Source organism: Catharus ustulatus, chromosome Z (genome assembly GCF_009819885.2).
Source record: "Catharus ustulatus isolate bCatUst1 chromosome Z, bCatUst1.pri.v2, whole genome shotgun sequence".
Lineage (NCBI taxonomy): Eukaryota > Metazoa > Chordata > Aves > Passeriformes > Turdidae > Catharus > Catharus ustulatus.
Genome location: NC_046262.2, coordinates 16,643,740 through 16,660,644, shown reverse-complemented (window position 1 = coordinate 16,660,644; position 16,905 = coordinate 16,643,740). Strand labels below are relative to the sequence as shown.

At 43.5% G+C, this 16,905-nt stretch overlaps 1 protein-coding gene across 1 annotated transcript; it reads right to left on the bottom strand.

The window, feature by feature from the left end:
- Nucleotides 1–7,482: 7,482 nt before the first annotated feature.
- FST (follistatin) lies at nucleotides 7,483–14,214 on the bottom strand. Its single transcript, XM_033086297.2, has 6 exons — nucleotides 13,951–14,214; nucleotides 11,753–11,944; nucleotides 11,130–11,348; nucleotides 10,565–10,789; nucleotides 9,311–9,541; nucleotides 7,483–8,594 (listed from the first exon to the last, which is right to left on the bottom strand). Exons 1-6 carry the CDS (start codon nucleotides 14,030–14,032, stop codon nucleotides 8,512–8,514), a joined length of 1,032 nt encoding a protein of 343 aa, XP_032942188.1. The 5' UTR covers nucleotides 14,033–14,214; the 3' UTR covers nucleotides 7,483–8,511.
- Nucleotides 14,215–16,905: the final 2,691 nt, after the last annotated feature.

Genomic DNA, 16,905 nt, shown 5'->3' with positions numbered 1-16,905 from the left:
CTAATGAGATCTAGGTGGTGGTCAATGGAAGCAATAAGGTTAACTCTCAAATGTTAAAGCCTCACCATGTATTTTTTGCCATGTGAGGCGAGGACACTAACTTGCAGTGTATCTGTGAAGCACACTGCATGTATTCCACTGTGTATGTTAGACTACTCTTCTGCACACAGGCTATGGCTACGGCTACATGCTCCAGGTTCTAGCTTTTTTTCCAGATAGAAAATGAGGATTTTGTTTTGGGCTTCTGTTGTGGGCCATGGCTGGGTTTTGCCCCATCAGCCCATGTGGTGCTGCTTGCCATGTTGCTGACAGTGGCAAGTGCCTTTCAATTAAGGCTGAAATTCCATCAGAGCCTGCAAGTGGAGAATGCTGGTGAGATTAATAAATGAATTGTCACAGCTTCCAGGCATGCTGGGTTGAGAAGTACAGTAATTTCACGGCTATAAGGCGCACCCTTTTGACTAAAATTTTCCCCCGAACCTGGAAGTGTGCCTTATAGTCCAGTGCGCCTTATCTGATGGACAAAGTTCAGAAATTTGCCTACCCAGAAGTAAGAGCTGTGAGCCATGGGGGGAGCCGGCAGGGCCACAGCTGCCAGGTGGAGGTGGGGCGGAGCAGCAGCGGGCACGCCCCAGCCCCGTGGAGGCAGAATGGCCCCTCTACAGGCATAGCCTGGCCCCAGAGAGGCTGCATGGAGGGGTGGCAGGTATGCCCCGGCCCTGGTGAGGCAGCACGGAGCAGCGGCGGCCATGCCCCGGCCCCGCCGGATGCAGGCGGGCCTGGGGGCCCGCAGCACCGCCCCTGCCGGGTACAGGCGGGCCCGGGGGCCAATGGCTGCCAGGTTGAGGCGGGGCCTCGGCCAGAAACCGCACAGGGGGAGCTGGGGGCAGAGCCTCTCTGCAGAAAAAAAGTGTGCCCTATAGTCCGGTGTGCTTTATCTGATCTACAAAGTTGCGAATTTTACCGACTCCCAGGGGGTGCGCCTTATAGTCCAATGCGCCTTATGGTTGTGAAATTACTGTACACTAAATTCTCAGTTTTGTTGCCTGTGGAAATTTGGATCTCCAGCTCTGCATATTTAGAAGGATGGGCTCAATCCCTTTTTCTCCTAAAAAGAAAGAAAATTAGTTTCCTTAGGGTTGAAGTCCAAATGTGGAAATACTCATTATTTTTATATCTTTAATGTGATGCATTTTAGGCTTTTTGCAGTTTGGCAGGAGTCACCTTTTGAAGCAAGGATTTGAATTGATCTGACTAAAAAACTGTAGATGGAAAAAGATTATGGAAAACATCCCTGAAGAGCTTTATTTACTTCCTCCAGTGGGCATTATCTATTATATTTCCAAGTGTCTTGTCTTGGCTTTTGGCTTTTCTTGCTGTCTTGACCAGTCTAGCTGATACTAGTTATTGTCTCTGAGAATTATTGCCACTACTAAAAAAAAAAAAATTCAAATCTGAACAATAGCATAATTTTAAACTGCATTTTGACTGTTTATCTCTTTTGTTTTATTGACTTGTTTTCACTTAAAAGTATAGAAATTTTATACATTTTCTTGCATTTTGTCTACTACACATTCTATGCACAGAGTAAATATTCTAGGTATAGATGCCACTTTCCTTGAACAGTAAACTCACTAAACTCTTTGGGAAAATAGCATTTATTGGAAATGTTAGGGTCACTTAGAGATCACATCACAGAAAGATACATTAGAGGAGGAACATTCTATATTCTTACTGGCAGTTGCATCCTAGATCTGTGGTGATGTGGTTGCTCCTTCAAGGTTTCTTAAGTGAATAATTTCTTTTTAACTGGACATTCCTTTCTGATTTTGGAGTCTGTAGGAGGTAGGTGGGCATGCCTTTTCATAGTATCATAGGATAATCCAACTTGGAAGGGTTGTCAGAAGATCATGTGCTGGATTGTGTTAATGTGGAATTTTTTTTTCCTTAAACCCTGTGTGAACTTCTCTTGTTTCAGATTATGCACATCTTGTCCTGCTACACATGCTGCTGCAGAAAGCCTGGCACTATCCACACAATGACCTGGTTGTAGGTGGAAAAGGCTGATCTGAGGTGCTTCTTTTCTCCAGGCAGAAACAGTTGCATCACTCAGGGCCAGTGTTCCAGTCCTTGAGACACTGCAGAACTCACTTTTCATCAGTGCAACCTCTGTCTCCTTTATCCAATGGCTTACATAATTGCCTGTCTCTCTTATCTATGTGGTTTGCCCTGTGACCTTTTTTAGCAATTATTCTAATTCAGAAATGAGATGGAAGCACATTTTAGTACCTTTGCTGGCCATCCACCAACATCAGCCTTATAGTTCCAGGTGCTTCTTAAAATATGAAGGTATTTGAAATTAAAATGACAAGTATATTACATGAAGATCAGCAAAAGATTATAGGAACACTGTTATCTGAGTAAGAGTATTTCAAATTGCTAAGGGATCTTGGAAAATTTATTAAAACTGTATGCAAACTTCTTACGTAAAACTTTTTGCATATAACCATGATACACTGGTTTGCAATGTTTTTTTAAAAAACCCTGCTTTTGCTGTGGATCTCTAAAATGCTATTAAATTTACCAGTTAATTGATAATTATTTTTTAAATAGTTTAAAGTTTTAAAATATTCAATTTTCTATTTTTAATAGTTTAAAAATCTTTCAAAACAGATGGCTAAAATTTGAGTATGTAATATGCATGCTCTGGTTTCATTTTGAGAAACTCTGAGTATCTGCAGAACTCTCTGATAGAGTAGGAGGTTCAGATGCTATTACTGATGTCACTGATGGAAATTCAGGAATCTTTGTGCATTCAAATCTACTTCAGCACCTTGGTAGACTCATTATCCTGTAGCGTCTAAGACATCTGATTAGCTATTATCAAAGTCCATACTTCCTTCTCAGTTTTCTGACACACTAGCATTCTTCAATCCCATGGTGAAGTTGACCAAGTCCATTTAAAGATTAGGAGATTAAAATAATGTAGTTGTGAATGACAGAAAATGAGACAAACCTGTGGGTTTAACACCAAATCAGTCTCTGAGCTGAACACTGTGGCTCGCACCTCTTGTTTTTCTCCACACTCTGATAATTTCATTGGCCAGACTGTTAAGAAGTAACAAATGAATGTGAGTTATACAGATGATCCTATATGATTATGACAAAAATCCAGCCACTAGTTTCTATTACACATTTATGTCTATCAGGACAAAGAAAAAGTAAAAACATATTAAAGAGTTAACTTGTGCAAATTGTTCTTCATATACTACCTGAAAAACTCATGCTGCCATAGAGGGTCAGACAGGCCTTGGAATTATACAAACATTGAACAAAAAATGTAATTGTTTTATCTTCAGGGAGTTAAGAATTTTACATCTGATACCTTGTGAATGCCTTGGTCTATGTACAAATGCTGTGCTTCACGAGAAAGCATGGAATCCTAGTTCTTCAAAGGGATAAGATACAGATGTTTCTGTGCTGGTGATTCATCGCGTAGTAAAATGTCACTGCCTAGAGAATAGCATGGCACACCCGATCTGCATTTGGAGGGACGGGAAATATTTTCATTAAAGAAAAAAAGGAAAGAAAGAAAGAGAAGGAAAAATGAAATGAAAGAAATAACAGTTTAAAATTTGTAGTGAGACTTGGAATGTAGGCTTATTTGATGTGTATTGCAGGGAGAAGGCAAGCAAAGAGATAAAGGTGCAAAAGAGGTCTATGATACTATTCTTAAGACTGTCAGAAGAATGCAGCTATCAGAAATGCATTTGAGTGTGACCAAAACTGAGTATACTCTCTTGTCTGTGTTGCATAGACAAATACATTTGGGAGCCAGGGCTTTAGAGGCAGTATTTATATTATTCAAATACTTGAAGCTGAGTCTCTTAGAATTAAGGTGATTTTACTTTAGTGCCAGAATGTGGGGTTCTGTTTTCAAAAACATGCAATCTGCTGCAAGTTACTTTATCTGTATTTGTCTGTGAATGGAGTTCACAGACAAGGGATTCAGTAAAAAGTATACTCCATGGTGATCTAGGAGTTTCAGAAGTGTGATTTACAGCAAGGGGAGTATATATACCAGACTATACAAAACACTGAAGAGAAAGATGTTTCTGAAAATTTATTTCTCTTCTGGTTTCAGGTTATCCACATGGCTTCAGAGCTTCATATACCTTTCTGTACTTTAACATCCAGATATCTTTCTTCATTTAAACAGCAGCCAGAGTAGCCTGTGCATTAAGAGAAGAAGAAAAACAAAACATAACAAAACAAATACACACACATGCTTACACATGTGCGAACACAACCTCTGTTCCTTAGACTGAGGGAGTAAAAATCATATTTACACTTCCCGAAATGTTCCCCATGTACAAGCCTTGAAGAGAGGAAGAAAAAAGTAAAACCTCTCACTCTGTTGTAACTATGACTTAATGTAGAAAAAGATTTGAGATTTGTAATCTTGGTTTGAGATTTGTAATCTCTAAGCAGAGAGTTAAACATGATTTCATGGCTGAAGGATGGAAGCACTTACCTACTGGGGGAAGGAGGAAGGGAAGCAACCTGGATTCTGGCTCCTGCTTCAAGCACTATTTATGCATGTTACTTAGTTACAAATGCAAAATGTGTAGGCAGCCCCTGGGGCAATAACCCAGGACTTCCTCTTCAAAAGGAGCGCCTTATTAGGGTTGCAAATTAACCTCTCTCGATGAATCTTGCTTCCTGTCCAATACAGAAGTGTGTCTTCAACTGGCATGACAGACAGTTCTCCAGCCTGAGCTTCACCTTGAGTTAGTGCTGGCTGCACTCTTGGGAGATGAGGGAAAGATCTCCTCAGAAAGAGACTAGCAGTGAACCTGCATCTCCCAATTTGAGAACAAGTACCTTATCTACACGTATGATATTATGTAAAATGTTGTCTGTTGTGCTTCCACAACCTCTGGATGTGTTTCTGGGAGAAAGTCTCAGGGGCTGTTGTGATTCATGACGAGGTTGGTCTATGGTAGGCATGCTCAGAAGATGCTTACTTCACATGCCTCTCAGGACATGCCACACCTGTACATCACAATCAGGCTTTGGTGCAAGGTAGGTTTCAAGATTTTCAGCTGTATAGAAATAGCAGTAGCAATGAGAGATGCAGTTTCAGAACTTTAAAATCATTTGATCAGCAAAAACCTGATGTAGATTTTTGTGACCATTTAGCATACATGTACTTGTGTAAATATATCTTCTTGGAATTTTTGTTTCTCTTTTGAATTTGTCCATTGGTGGTTCTCTCAAAGTTATTTTGTGAACCAGAAGCAGGACACAAAACTAGAACCCAGAAATCCTGCTCTGCTACAGTCTCCGTATAAGACATGTAAATATATTTACAATTAAAACCAGTATTTTAATGTTGTTGTTTTGTTGGAAATGAAGTAGCTGGCACCTAAATGAACATAAGAAAAATCTTCTCTCATAGTCGCCGTATCTATTAAACAGGATGTTTCTCTGTCATTGAAATGTATTTATTAGTTCCTTGAGAGGCTTTCCAATAGATCTTTTTCCATATCTTTGTTCTCCTGGCCCCTGTTCTGGGTTCTATTCCCTCAGGAGACCAAAATCCTACTCCCTTTGCTCTACCTACCATATACTTCCTTCCAAAGAGACTCTTTGTCTAAATGAGGAAACAGGAGGTAACATGAAGTAATAGAAGGGGAAATATTTTTGCAAATACTGTGGATACAGTATTATAAATTTATGCTTGTAGTTTTTTATATTCAGAGAATATAATTGCTTTGGGTAATGCTAAACAATCAATAACAAATTGGAATTTTATAGATAGTAAAAAATATACAGAAGACTATAGCAGGAAACTCTTCAAATATTTGTATTTAAACTAAAAGGTTAACGTAACTTTACTCAGACCTCAGTTCAGAAAAGTACTTAGAATATAATTTAATAAGATGTACCTGTACATTTTTATGTTTTATGTAATACAATAGAGAAATTTTTGTAAATAGGACCTTATCTGAGATAACAGCATAACCAGATAGCACTGAAGGGGATTGTGGTTCCTGCTGTGCTTACGCAGGTTACCTTTCCTCAATTCACTGTATTAGTAGCCAATCTCAAATAGTGTCCAACCATTGACCAAAAAGAACTTCTGAATTAAACATCTTTTTGGGGAAAAAATAATTTCCAAGTGATAGCGTACTCTTTGATTGTTTGCTGAATTTATTTTTTTTTCTTTGATATTTATTATGAATCTTGAATTTGAGCAAGTCGATCCTGTTTTGCTGTTTTGTATTGGTCATCTAAATGGGTCTAAAGCATAGCAAAAATCCTAATGTACATTAAAATTCTCCTAGAAGTATGAAAGGAAAAGTTATCTAAAAAATTGTGGGGCAGCAGAGAGAAAGGATGCCGTCCAAAGGAATCTGGACAGGCTTGAGAGGTGGGACCATGCAAACCTCAGAGAGTTCAGCAAGGCCAAGTGCCAGGTCCTGCACCTGTGTTGGGGCCATCCCAGACACACCCCCAGGCTGGGCAGAGAAGAGATTGAGAGCAGCCCTGTGGGGAAGGACTTGGGGGTGGTGGCTGATGGAAAACTCACCATGAGCCAGCAGTGAGTGCTCCCAGCCCAGAAAGCCAAGGGAATCCTGGGCTGCATCCAGAGCAGTATTGGCCAGCAGACTGAGGAAAGGGATTGCTCTGCTCTGCTTTGCTGAGATCCCACCTGGAGCACTGTACCCAGCTCTGGGATTCTCAACATAGGAGGAACAAAGAACTGCTGGAGCAAGTCCAGAGGAGGGCCATAAGGTTTGTAAGATGACTGGAGCATGTCTCCTATGAAAACAGGCTGAAAAAGTTAGGGCTGTTCAGCCTGGAGAAGAGAAAGTTTTGTGGGGACCTCATAGACACCTTCCAGTCTCTGGAGGGGTTTACAGGGAATATGGAGAGAGATTCTCTGACATGGAGTGACAGGGCAAGGAGGAATGGGTACACAGAATGGGTACACGCTGAAAGAGGGGAAATTGAGAATAGGTATTAGGAAGAAATTCTTTACTATGAGGTCGTGGAATATTGGAACTATTGCTCAGAGAAGCCATGGATTCCCAATCCCTGGCAGTGTTCACAGCCAGATTGGATGGGGCAATGAGCAACCTGGTCTAGTGGAAGATGTCCCTGCCCATCTTCCAGGAGAACGGTAGTTGAAACTAAACAATCTTAAGGTCTCTTCTAACCCAAAACATTTTGTGATTCTATTAAATTGTAGACTTCTTATTGAGAGGATTGAGAGTGGAACAAAAATGGCAAACCTCTTCTCCTGTATCACTGTACTTAGAGTTAAACAGTAATTAACTGAAAACATTGTCCATATCTGAAAAGAGGGTTTCTTGTACCAATGTGAGCTGAGGGCTTTGCCTTAACTGGTGTTGCACAATGCAAAACAACTTAGAGGACCAAAACCATTCAGAATGAAAGACTAAGGACTGCCTCTAGGGAAAATTCCACTTTTTATTTTTTTTTTTCACTCATCATTTATTTACAAATACACATTATAACTTTTATATACATTGCACATTTACATGGTAGAAAAGTACAAAACTATATATTTAAATGAATTTATATTTAACTCGCCATGTTTGAAAATATAAAATTGCATCAGAAAAAAAGTATTATGAAAAGCAAGAAACTTGAACTGATAAAGCTTTGATATAACTTTTAGCAACACACTGATTGGGAAAGAAAACTTTGAAAGTGGTACTGCAAGACCATCTTAAAGGAAACACCTGATAAAACACATTACAATGAAAAAAAACAATAAAAATAAAATAAAACCTTTATTCTTACTACAGTTAGGCCTGTAGCTGTTATCAAACTTCACAATACAATTTCTTTGGGTTCTGAATTTATTTAGTACAGTATAAACCCTCAATACACTGAGATCATTTCAGTACACAATGTGGTCAGAAGCAGAGAAAATGAAGCGTAAGTTTCCTTAAAGATTGCCTCACTGCACCTTGAAAGTATACTTAAGTCAGTTACAACGCCTTTTGGTCAGTCAAGATTCCTTGTAAACAAAAACACAGGGATCTTTTACGTACAGAACCGGTGAAAAGAATATCCAATAAATAAACATAACAGAAACTGACATGCAAGTTTTTTAAAGTGGAAAAGAGTTAACATCAGTGAAACGAAGAGATGAGATCATGTGGGTAGGCTCTAAGGAATGGACTTTCATAGTTCACAAGGAAAAAGAAAAGCTTTACTTTACAAGCAAGAGACCTCACAATAAATAACACTGCTCTTCCCGTAACGAATAAATTTCTTCAAAAAACAAGGTGTACGGTCAACCAGACATTTTATGTATAAATTATAAAACATGACACAGTATAAATAAATGTCTACGAGACTCAACTATATGTATACTTTTTTTTTTTCTCCCCAAAATAAATAAGCATACACTTATTTACAGTACGGACATTGATTTTGTGCCCAATGGCTGTTCCAATAGTGATGGAGGTTTTACCACTCTAGAATGGAAGATATAGGAAAGCTGTAGTCCTGGTCTTCATCTTCCTCTTCATCCTCTGGGTCTTCATTAATTGCTAGATGGGGGAATACAGGGGAGCTGTTGTTTAAATAAGGACAACAACAGCGCAGAAGCAGCTCAGTGCATGTTTTGAAAGCCCTCTGAACAGCCATAATACAGCGTTGCATTTTATGCGACTTGTAGTGAGATGCTCTTTGGCATCTTCTGTTACGCAATAAGGTTTTTACACATAATCTATGAAGTCATAACTGCAGAAAGTTCTGAAGAATCAATGGCTCAGGTTTTATTGGCAGATTCCTGAAATCAATAAAAAGCGCTCTGGTGTTTTAGTTTAATTGCTTTGTGTCCTTCATTCAGAGTTAGTACAGGCAACTGTGCTAAACCAGGTGCCATGTGCTACCTTTTAGCTTGTTCTTTTGGACCGTGTTAAGAGTTTATCCAGGTGTTAATAAAGCAATCAGCAAAGCACACGAGAGCAGATAAAGTACAAAAAAAGTCACTAGAATTACACTCCTCGGGCAACCCCTTTCTGATAGAATGGCTTGTCCTTGGATCATCCCCAAAAACTCCAACTTGAAGGCCAGCTTGTTGTTGGAGATCTATTGCATTTTATCAGCAACCAAAGTGTGTGCGTGAAAGATAGATACTTATATTCTACTGTACCTTGAATCAATAAATCAAGCTTTCTTATGTTTAAAGGTGTGAGTCTTCATTACCTAGGTATCGCCTTCAGAAGCCTTAAGTGTCTGCAGAGTTAAAAATCTCACTTACAGTTGCAAGATCCAGAGTGCTTAACTTCTAGAAGCACACCCATGGAGCAAGCTGCCTCTTTCATGGCACACTCGCTTGGGTAAGTTGTGTTATCGCTGGCACACACTGCTTCTTCTGACTTGCTTTCAGGGCATAGCTCATCACAGAGGGCACACCGACCTCTGCCAACCTTAAAATCCCACAAGCATTTCTTCCCAGCACTGCATTGAATGTCTTCACAGGATTTGGCTTCTAAAAATGTACATAGAATACCAGAGGTAAGTGAAAAGACAAAGCAAAAAGCAAAACAAAGACAAGCAACCCCAAAAACCTCCTTTTCCCCTGTGAACTGTGAAGAAAGCTCAGATGTAGTAGGTGTGATGATACTTGCTGATTTTGCTGAAGCAAGTACTCCCTTGGACAACAGTGCCTGTCTATATGTGGGGGAGGAAAGACAGCTGTGCCAGCAAAGCTTGGCCCTGGGAATACAGAATTACATTTGCGTATTGTACATGACTTTCCTGCTCCATTTCATGTCAGTAGAAATTTGGCTCCCCAAATTAGCGGTAAATGCAGGATTTGTCAACAGCTCCAGCATTTCTAAATCTATTATTTTTAAACTAACCCACAGAGAGCAGTTGTCTACAAGATTTGAAAGGCAATTCACCTCAACCTATGCCAACTAAAAGCAACCTGAGACTCCACCAGATTCCCCCAGCAGTTTTGGGGAGCAGAGGCTGCCCTGCAGGTGCTTCATCGTAATACACTGCACTATCAGTCCTGGAATCACTCACAACACAGAATGTCAGGTTGCAAAGAAATTATTTGCCTATCTTCACCTACCCACTGTCTCCAAATCCCACAATTATGTCTAAAGAGGAAAAAGTGATCAGATGTTTTCAATTAAGTTAACATGGTCTTTGCCAAGACCACTTGAAGACAATTGTTTCCAGGAATACAGACCCACTGAATACAGTGACCTTATTACACTGTAACGTCTCATCATCTGTTTCAGGGAGGCTACTTCTCCACTAGGATACTAATGTCATCACCCACAGCCGTAGTAGGATCAGGCCCTCTTCTCCCTCACCCCTACTGCAATCTTTTCCAGGACTAAGTTCACCCTGGCTCTCCCCTTCTGGGAGGGGAATACTAACCCAAGCTGCTGAAGTCTCTCTTCCTCCCCAGCACTAATCACATCCGTCCAGTTACACACGCTGGATATTCTGAAACAGGTGATTGAGGAAGCTCCCCCCACACTCCAAAGATACTTACTGACGCATTTTCCTTCGTAGGCTAATCCAATGGATCTTCCCAGGAGGCAGGTGGCTTTCCTGAGGTGGCAGGCACTGGCATAGGTTATGCCGTCATTCCCACAGAGATACTGTTCAGGGGAGGTAGGCTCTGGACAAATTCGGTTGCATGTCACACAGTAGGCATTGTTGGTTTGGTCAACCACACATGTGGAGCTGCCTGGGCACAAGACATCCCTGCAGGTCTCTGAAATACAGGCAGAAACACAGGGATTAGTAGGAGGTACCAGGATCCCAGTGAGGAGTGTATAGGTGACAAAAAGCGCAAATGATCAGGTAAAAGCCTTCAGCAGCTCTCCTCATTTAAGGGGTGCTAGAGAATGCCTTCACATGTCAAGCTAGCTGTGTGAACACAAATGCTGCAAGACTACGGGGAGCTCTCAGTACAGCTACATCCTTGTCTGTCGAGCATGTTGCTGTCTCCCAACCTGGCTCCTGTGAGGAAGTGCATCCAACATCTCCTCCCTACTCTTAAGACAGACACCCTTTGGCATTTGAGGGAGATTGGATTAGATTTGCAAACCTACTTTTGCATTTGCCCTGATACTGGACTTCAAGTTCAGGCTGTTCTTTACATCTGGCTTTGAGAAGGGCGCACTCGTTCCTGTAGGTTTTCCCATCTAAGCCACACACGGGGCCCTTCCAAGTGATATTAGAGCAATCCGGAGCACAAACACACCGAGGTTTATTCTTCTTGTTCATTTTACATTTCTTCCCAGGTCCACAGTCCACATTTTCGCATGTTTCTGATGGAAGGAAAGAGGCACCACTTTAGTACCAAGTGTGCAGAACAGACCTGGTGTCAAAACTTCTTGAAGAAAAAAAGATACCGTGAACCCAGAGCACAGAGCAAAACCACCGTCCCCTCCCATTCCAGGACACACCGCTCGAGATAAATTCCCTTCACCAGTGAGGGCAGAGGGGAGAGAGGGTGTCTCCCCTCCTCCTTGTGATGTGCAAGGCGGCAAGCACAAATGGGTGTCCCCTCCGCGATCCCGGGGCTGGAACGAGATGCCCCTCAAAACCCCGACGAGGAAGGAAGCGAGAGGAGAGCTGCCCCCTTCCAACTCCATCCCCACTCCTCTTTCCCAAGACCAGCGCCTGCAGGAGCCACTCCTCAGCAGGGAGCAGCTCGCCAGCACCCCCTCACCTTTGCACGGGATGCAGTTTGGGGCTCCCCCATTAAAAATCATCCACTTAAAAAGCGTGTTGTCGTTGACGTCCTCCGCCGTCCAAGACGTGGTCAGGCGGCCGCTCTTGCAGCACTCTTCCTTGCTGAGGTCGGTTTTGTAGAGGACCTGGCAGCGCCCGTTCCGCGCCTGCCGGAGCCAGCAGTTCCCAGCTGTGGGGAGGGGGGTGGGGGGACACCCAGACGGATCAGTGGCGGCCACCAGTGACCCAGACACAGCACGTGCGCCTTGCCGTGACTTTTACTAGACTGTTTCCTTTTATTTGTCCCGTTTCATAACCCACAGCTACTACGGCCCATTTGGAAACGCAGTTTAAAAAACAAACAAACCCTCCCCCCCACCAAAACCCAACTAAACAAAAAAATCCCCCCCAAAACCACAAAAGAAGTAAAAAACCTAAACCAAGAAAACAACAAAACAAAATCCAAAGCAAAAAAAGAAAGAAAAAAAAACCACCAAAAACCAAAACAAAATGAAAGAAAGAGGAAACCCAACCAAAACAGAACGAGAGTTTTTGGAGGTATTTATTCCATATGTAGAGCAGAAGGAGCACTGCCGACACGTGACAGAGGCTTAAAAAGGATGTGCATTTAAAAGGGAATAAAAAGAAAATCGCGCTTGCAAATTCCTTCCTCCTCCCCCTGCCCTCTCCTCACCGCGGCAGCACAGCAGCATTGTTTTAGTGCCGCACAGTTTCACTCCCAGCCCATTTTGCAATCTGCACGAATTGGGAACATTTGCTGTTAGCGAAGTCTTTCGAAATCTCCACATTTTGCTGTTTCTATTAACAAATGTCTCCTTCACTAAAATAATTCCGAAAAAAAAGTGAGCAAAGTACGCAAAATACAAGGGCACTCTGCGTAGGACGTCCCTATAGAGTTTTAAAAATCGATCAAGCTGGAAAAGTTATAGGTGCCATCTCTCCTGCAAACATTTCAGAGGAAAGTACACTGCCCTTACACCGGATAGAGTGGGTTTTCTTGGGGTTATTTTTTTCCTTTTTTCCCCCCCTCTAGTATCTCTGTTATTTATGGAGTCAAGCCAAGAACATTAGTCCAAGCAACTCCCCCTTTTTTAGCTGAAGCATTTTGGTTGGGATGAGTCTCTCGTGAATAACCAATGTGACTTCTCCAGCAACTCAATACCAATTGATTCTGCTGCTAATTCAGCTAGGGCTCGATCCTGCCTCCTTACTCCGATGGGAATGTACCGCAGCGAGGGGTCAGGATCGGCCAGCGGAGATGTCGCTGGGCGCAGGGGAAGATTCCCGCCCCCCCACCCCCCTGCTAAAAATCATTGAACAAAAAATACTCTTAAAAAAAAAAAAAAAAAAAGAAAGTTTTGCGCTGCCTACGTTAGATTAATTTATACTCTATGTCGGTCCTGGGGTGGGAAAAAGAAAAGAAATAATCATAAAGAAGCAATGGCAAGACGTCCAGGTTGTAGCTGGAACATGGTCAAGAAAAGGGAAAAAGCTCCCAAACTAAAAATCAATATTCCCTTGTGTCGAAAGAGGGCTCTTAAGAGTTGTCAATATCAGGTTTGGGTTTGTTTTGTTCGCACGAGGAAGAAAAAAAACCACAGCCACCGAGTTATTTAAGCATACTCTTCAGTGCAGGAGAATTTACAACGCTGATATTTACTCAGACACAGGCACTTAAAAAAAAAAAAAAAAAAAAAAAAGGCTAGGGAGGAGAAAATCCCAGTATTAAAGAAGTCAGTAAAATGGTAAAATGACCACTTATTGGTTTCTAAAAATGTCAGCTGTAATCTTGGAGTTCTCCATCACCATCTCTCCTTCAGTCATTCAGGAGAGATAAAAATCTGAACTAAATTACCAACAAACTTTGAGCATTCATTCGTGAGCCGAGACCGAGACTGGGAAATTTCACTCACGACGCTGTTCTTCATTCATGCTGCATAATAACAATAAAAAACATCCTATCTGTCCTCTGTGCCTTTGCAGAGCAGTGCGAAGATCCGATCAAAAAAGGGATCTAAATGACACCTCTGCACTTCACTACAAAGCCCGTAGTTAACTTCTGTTCTGTTGGACCTTGGAGAGAGGCGTTTAACACCGCAAGCAAACTAAACCGAAAGACAGAAAACTATAGTAATAATAAAGAAACATATCTGCGAATAAACAGTCTGGTCTTACCCTGCACTCTGTGGTCTTCCATGAAGTGGCACAGAAACATCAGGATTAAGAGCATGCCCGGGTGGATTCTCTGATTTAACATCCTCAGTATAGCAGCGAGTGAGAGAGACGCAGAGACAGCGTGAGGGGGAGTAGGGAGAGGGAGCGAGCACTAGCCAGCCTGCTTATGATCGCTCTATTGAATGAACGTCAGGCTCTGAATGCAGTCTCTCTTTAAATCTATACGGGGGTCCTAGCTGTCTGCGGTGGGCGGTCTCCTAATGTGTGTGTGTGTCTGCTCGGGGGTGGGGAGATTTAAAAAGTTCAGTGTGAATCAGGTGACATTTTCCACCTTCTGGAAACCCTCTCCAATTATCCGCTCTAGGTGCACGCACACACAGGCGCGCACCCGCGCAGCCCTGAGCGGCGGAGCCGCCGGCGGGGGCAGCGGCGGGAGCGGCCCCGGCTCCGGCCCCGTCGCGGAGCCGCCGCGGCCGCGCAAGCGCCACGGGGGGCTGGGGACCCGCTGGGGGGTCGCGGCCGCCCCGGGGGCGCCTCGGCCCCGCCGCCGGGCTGGGGGTGCTGCCGCGGCGCGGAGCAGCGCCCGTCCGCCCGGAGTCGGCTCCGCGGGCGCGGTCCCCGCGCGGGGCGACTGCGGAGGATACATCCCACTCCCCGCACCCTCCGGCGGGCAGGCGGACGCACCACTCAGCCCAAAGAAACCCCAAAGCCCGATCGACCAGCCCCAAACCTGGAAAAAACAAAAAACCCAAAAGACAGAACCAGCTAGAAGTTTAATACCTAGGGCCGTTCCCGGCTGATAGGCTTTTCACTGGGAGAGCCCAGGAGGACGAGACGGGAACGGGGGCGACGTAGGCGGTCTCCTTTCAGAATCAGAAAGATTGCAACATCGATAATGAACTTCTAGGGCACTAGTTTATTAAGCACAGTCTGGCATTATTCTCCCCTTAGAAAAGTTGGCGGTCTCTCATTTATAACATTTTTTGGCACCGCTGAATGAAACTGAGTAGGCGATATTTCCTTTTATACAAAACGATTACTTAACGGAAAATTGTATTGTTTATTCAAAAGCTGCCTTTTAAATTTCGATTCTTTCGCTTTTCTGAGCCACCAAAGCACAACAGACTGCGAAGTATGCAGACAGGAATGCCCGGACAGTGCCGGGTCAGGGGCCGGTGCGCCGCGGCCGCCCGCGCCCTCCGCCCGGCCCTCCCCACACCCCTCCTCCCGCTCCCGCCCCCCGCCACCCCCTCCCGACTGCCCCCTCCCCACAACTGCAAATAACTCAGTGATAACAGATTTTTTTCCACCAACTGCAGGAGATAGTGCTAATCTTTTAATAAAAGATCCCATTACAATGGGATCTGTCTGGACAGACTATAATAGATCCAGAAATACAGCCGTGCTAATATTAGAAGACAGTTGTTTGGGTGCCTCAGGCCCGGCCCTGGTCCCGCTTTGAAAGTGGGCATGAATCACAATGTCCCTCGGTACCACCTGCGGTCACACGCATTAAGGAGCAGACTGGTAAATTATTGACCTCGCAGCATTTTTTTTTGTTGTTGTTGTTGGTTATTTTTTTTCCTTGTTTGTTTGTTGGGTTTATAAAAATTATTATTATTATTATTATTATTATTATTATTATTATTATTATTATTATTATTATTATTATTATTATTATTATTATCATTATCACTATCACTATCATTATTATTATTATAATCCTCGTCCTGAGCATCGCGCGGGCATTTTGAGCACTTCAGAAGCTACGGGCTTCAGAAGCTCCACATCCTATTTAATCTTTTCCCAAATTGGTGCCACTGTCCCCTGCCCCCCGCCCTGCGGCCGGAGCCGCGCTCATGCGGGAGTGCGTAGTGCCCTCTACCGGCGGCGGCGCGCAGCGCAGCGCCCGAGCGCCCCTGCCCCGGGCCGCCCCCGCCGCGCCGCGCCGGGCCCGCAAGGTGCTCCGGGGGCCGCTCCGGGGCCGCTGTCCCGCGGGGCTCCGGCCGCAGCCGCTGCACGGCTCGGCAGGCAGCACGGCCCCCGCCGGGGCAGCGTGGGGGCCGGGAGGCGCCCCTGGGGGGCTCGGGGCGTGCCGGCGGCTGCGCCTCGACGAGGTGGCCGAGCTCGGCCCAGCGCGGTCCTGCGCTGCAAAGCTGCCGGGAGGGCTGGGGGTCAGGCTCCCCTTCTCGGTTCCGTTTGTGTATGTTTTTTAGTAATTGGCCAATACGGTGTTTATTCTGAGAATGTTTTCACTTATAAAGGGGCGTTTTCAGGCCGTGTTCCTGGAAATGAAACGCAGAACGGGTCGATAAGGTTTGCACATGTGCTTCATGCGTGCATCATCGGGAGATCAATATGATTGCGCTGGTATGGAGATTTGTATCACACCTGTTCTCTGACATCACTTAGAAACAGCTGCTGTTTCTTTCATTGTTTTCCCCTTTTTTTAAAAAAAAATTTTAGATGCTGGGTTTGTGAGTAAGAACATGTCAGGGATATATTATGTAATCAGAAATGCTTTCTTCTTTCTCACTCTGCGTGCCACTCTTTATGATGCCCCCACCCTTTCTGCTTTGCCAACAATCATATTTAAATTACCAAAAAACAATAGGGTCAATCTGTAACTGAACTGTCAGGCAGCACAAGAAAAGAGTGTTGTTTTCAGTCTGACAGGTTTCACAACTTCTTTCTACCAAGAAACATATGCATTTTAATATAGGCTTTTGGATGTGAATCCAATCTTTGCAGCTGGTCCTGATCTTGGAATAATAGAGCTTTTAAAAAAACCCTGATATACTTACATCTCAGACTTTAGGAAAGTTCAGATTTGCTCACAATTTACATATTTCTGTGTCCTACTTCTAATACAGCTATAGCTACAGCAATACAAAATATTAAATAGCTGGCCTCTGAATAAAATAGCAGCAAAATACAGAGAAGGAGGAAAAATAA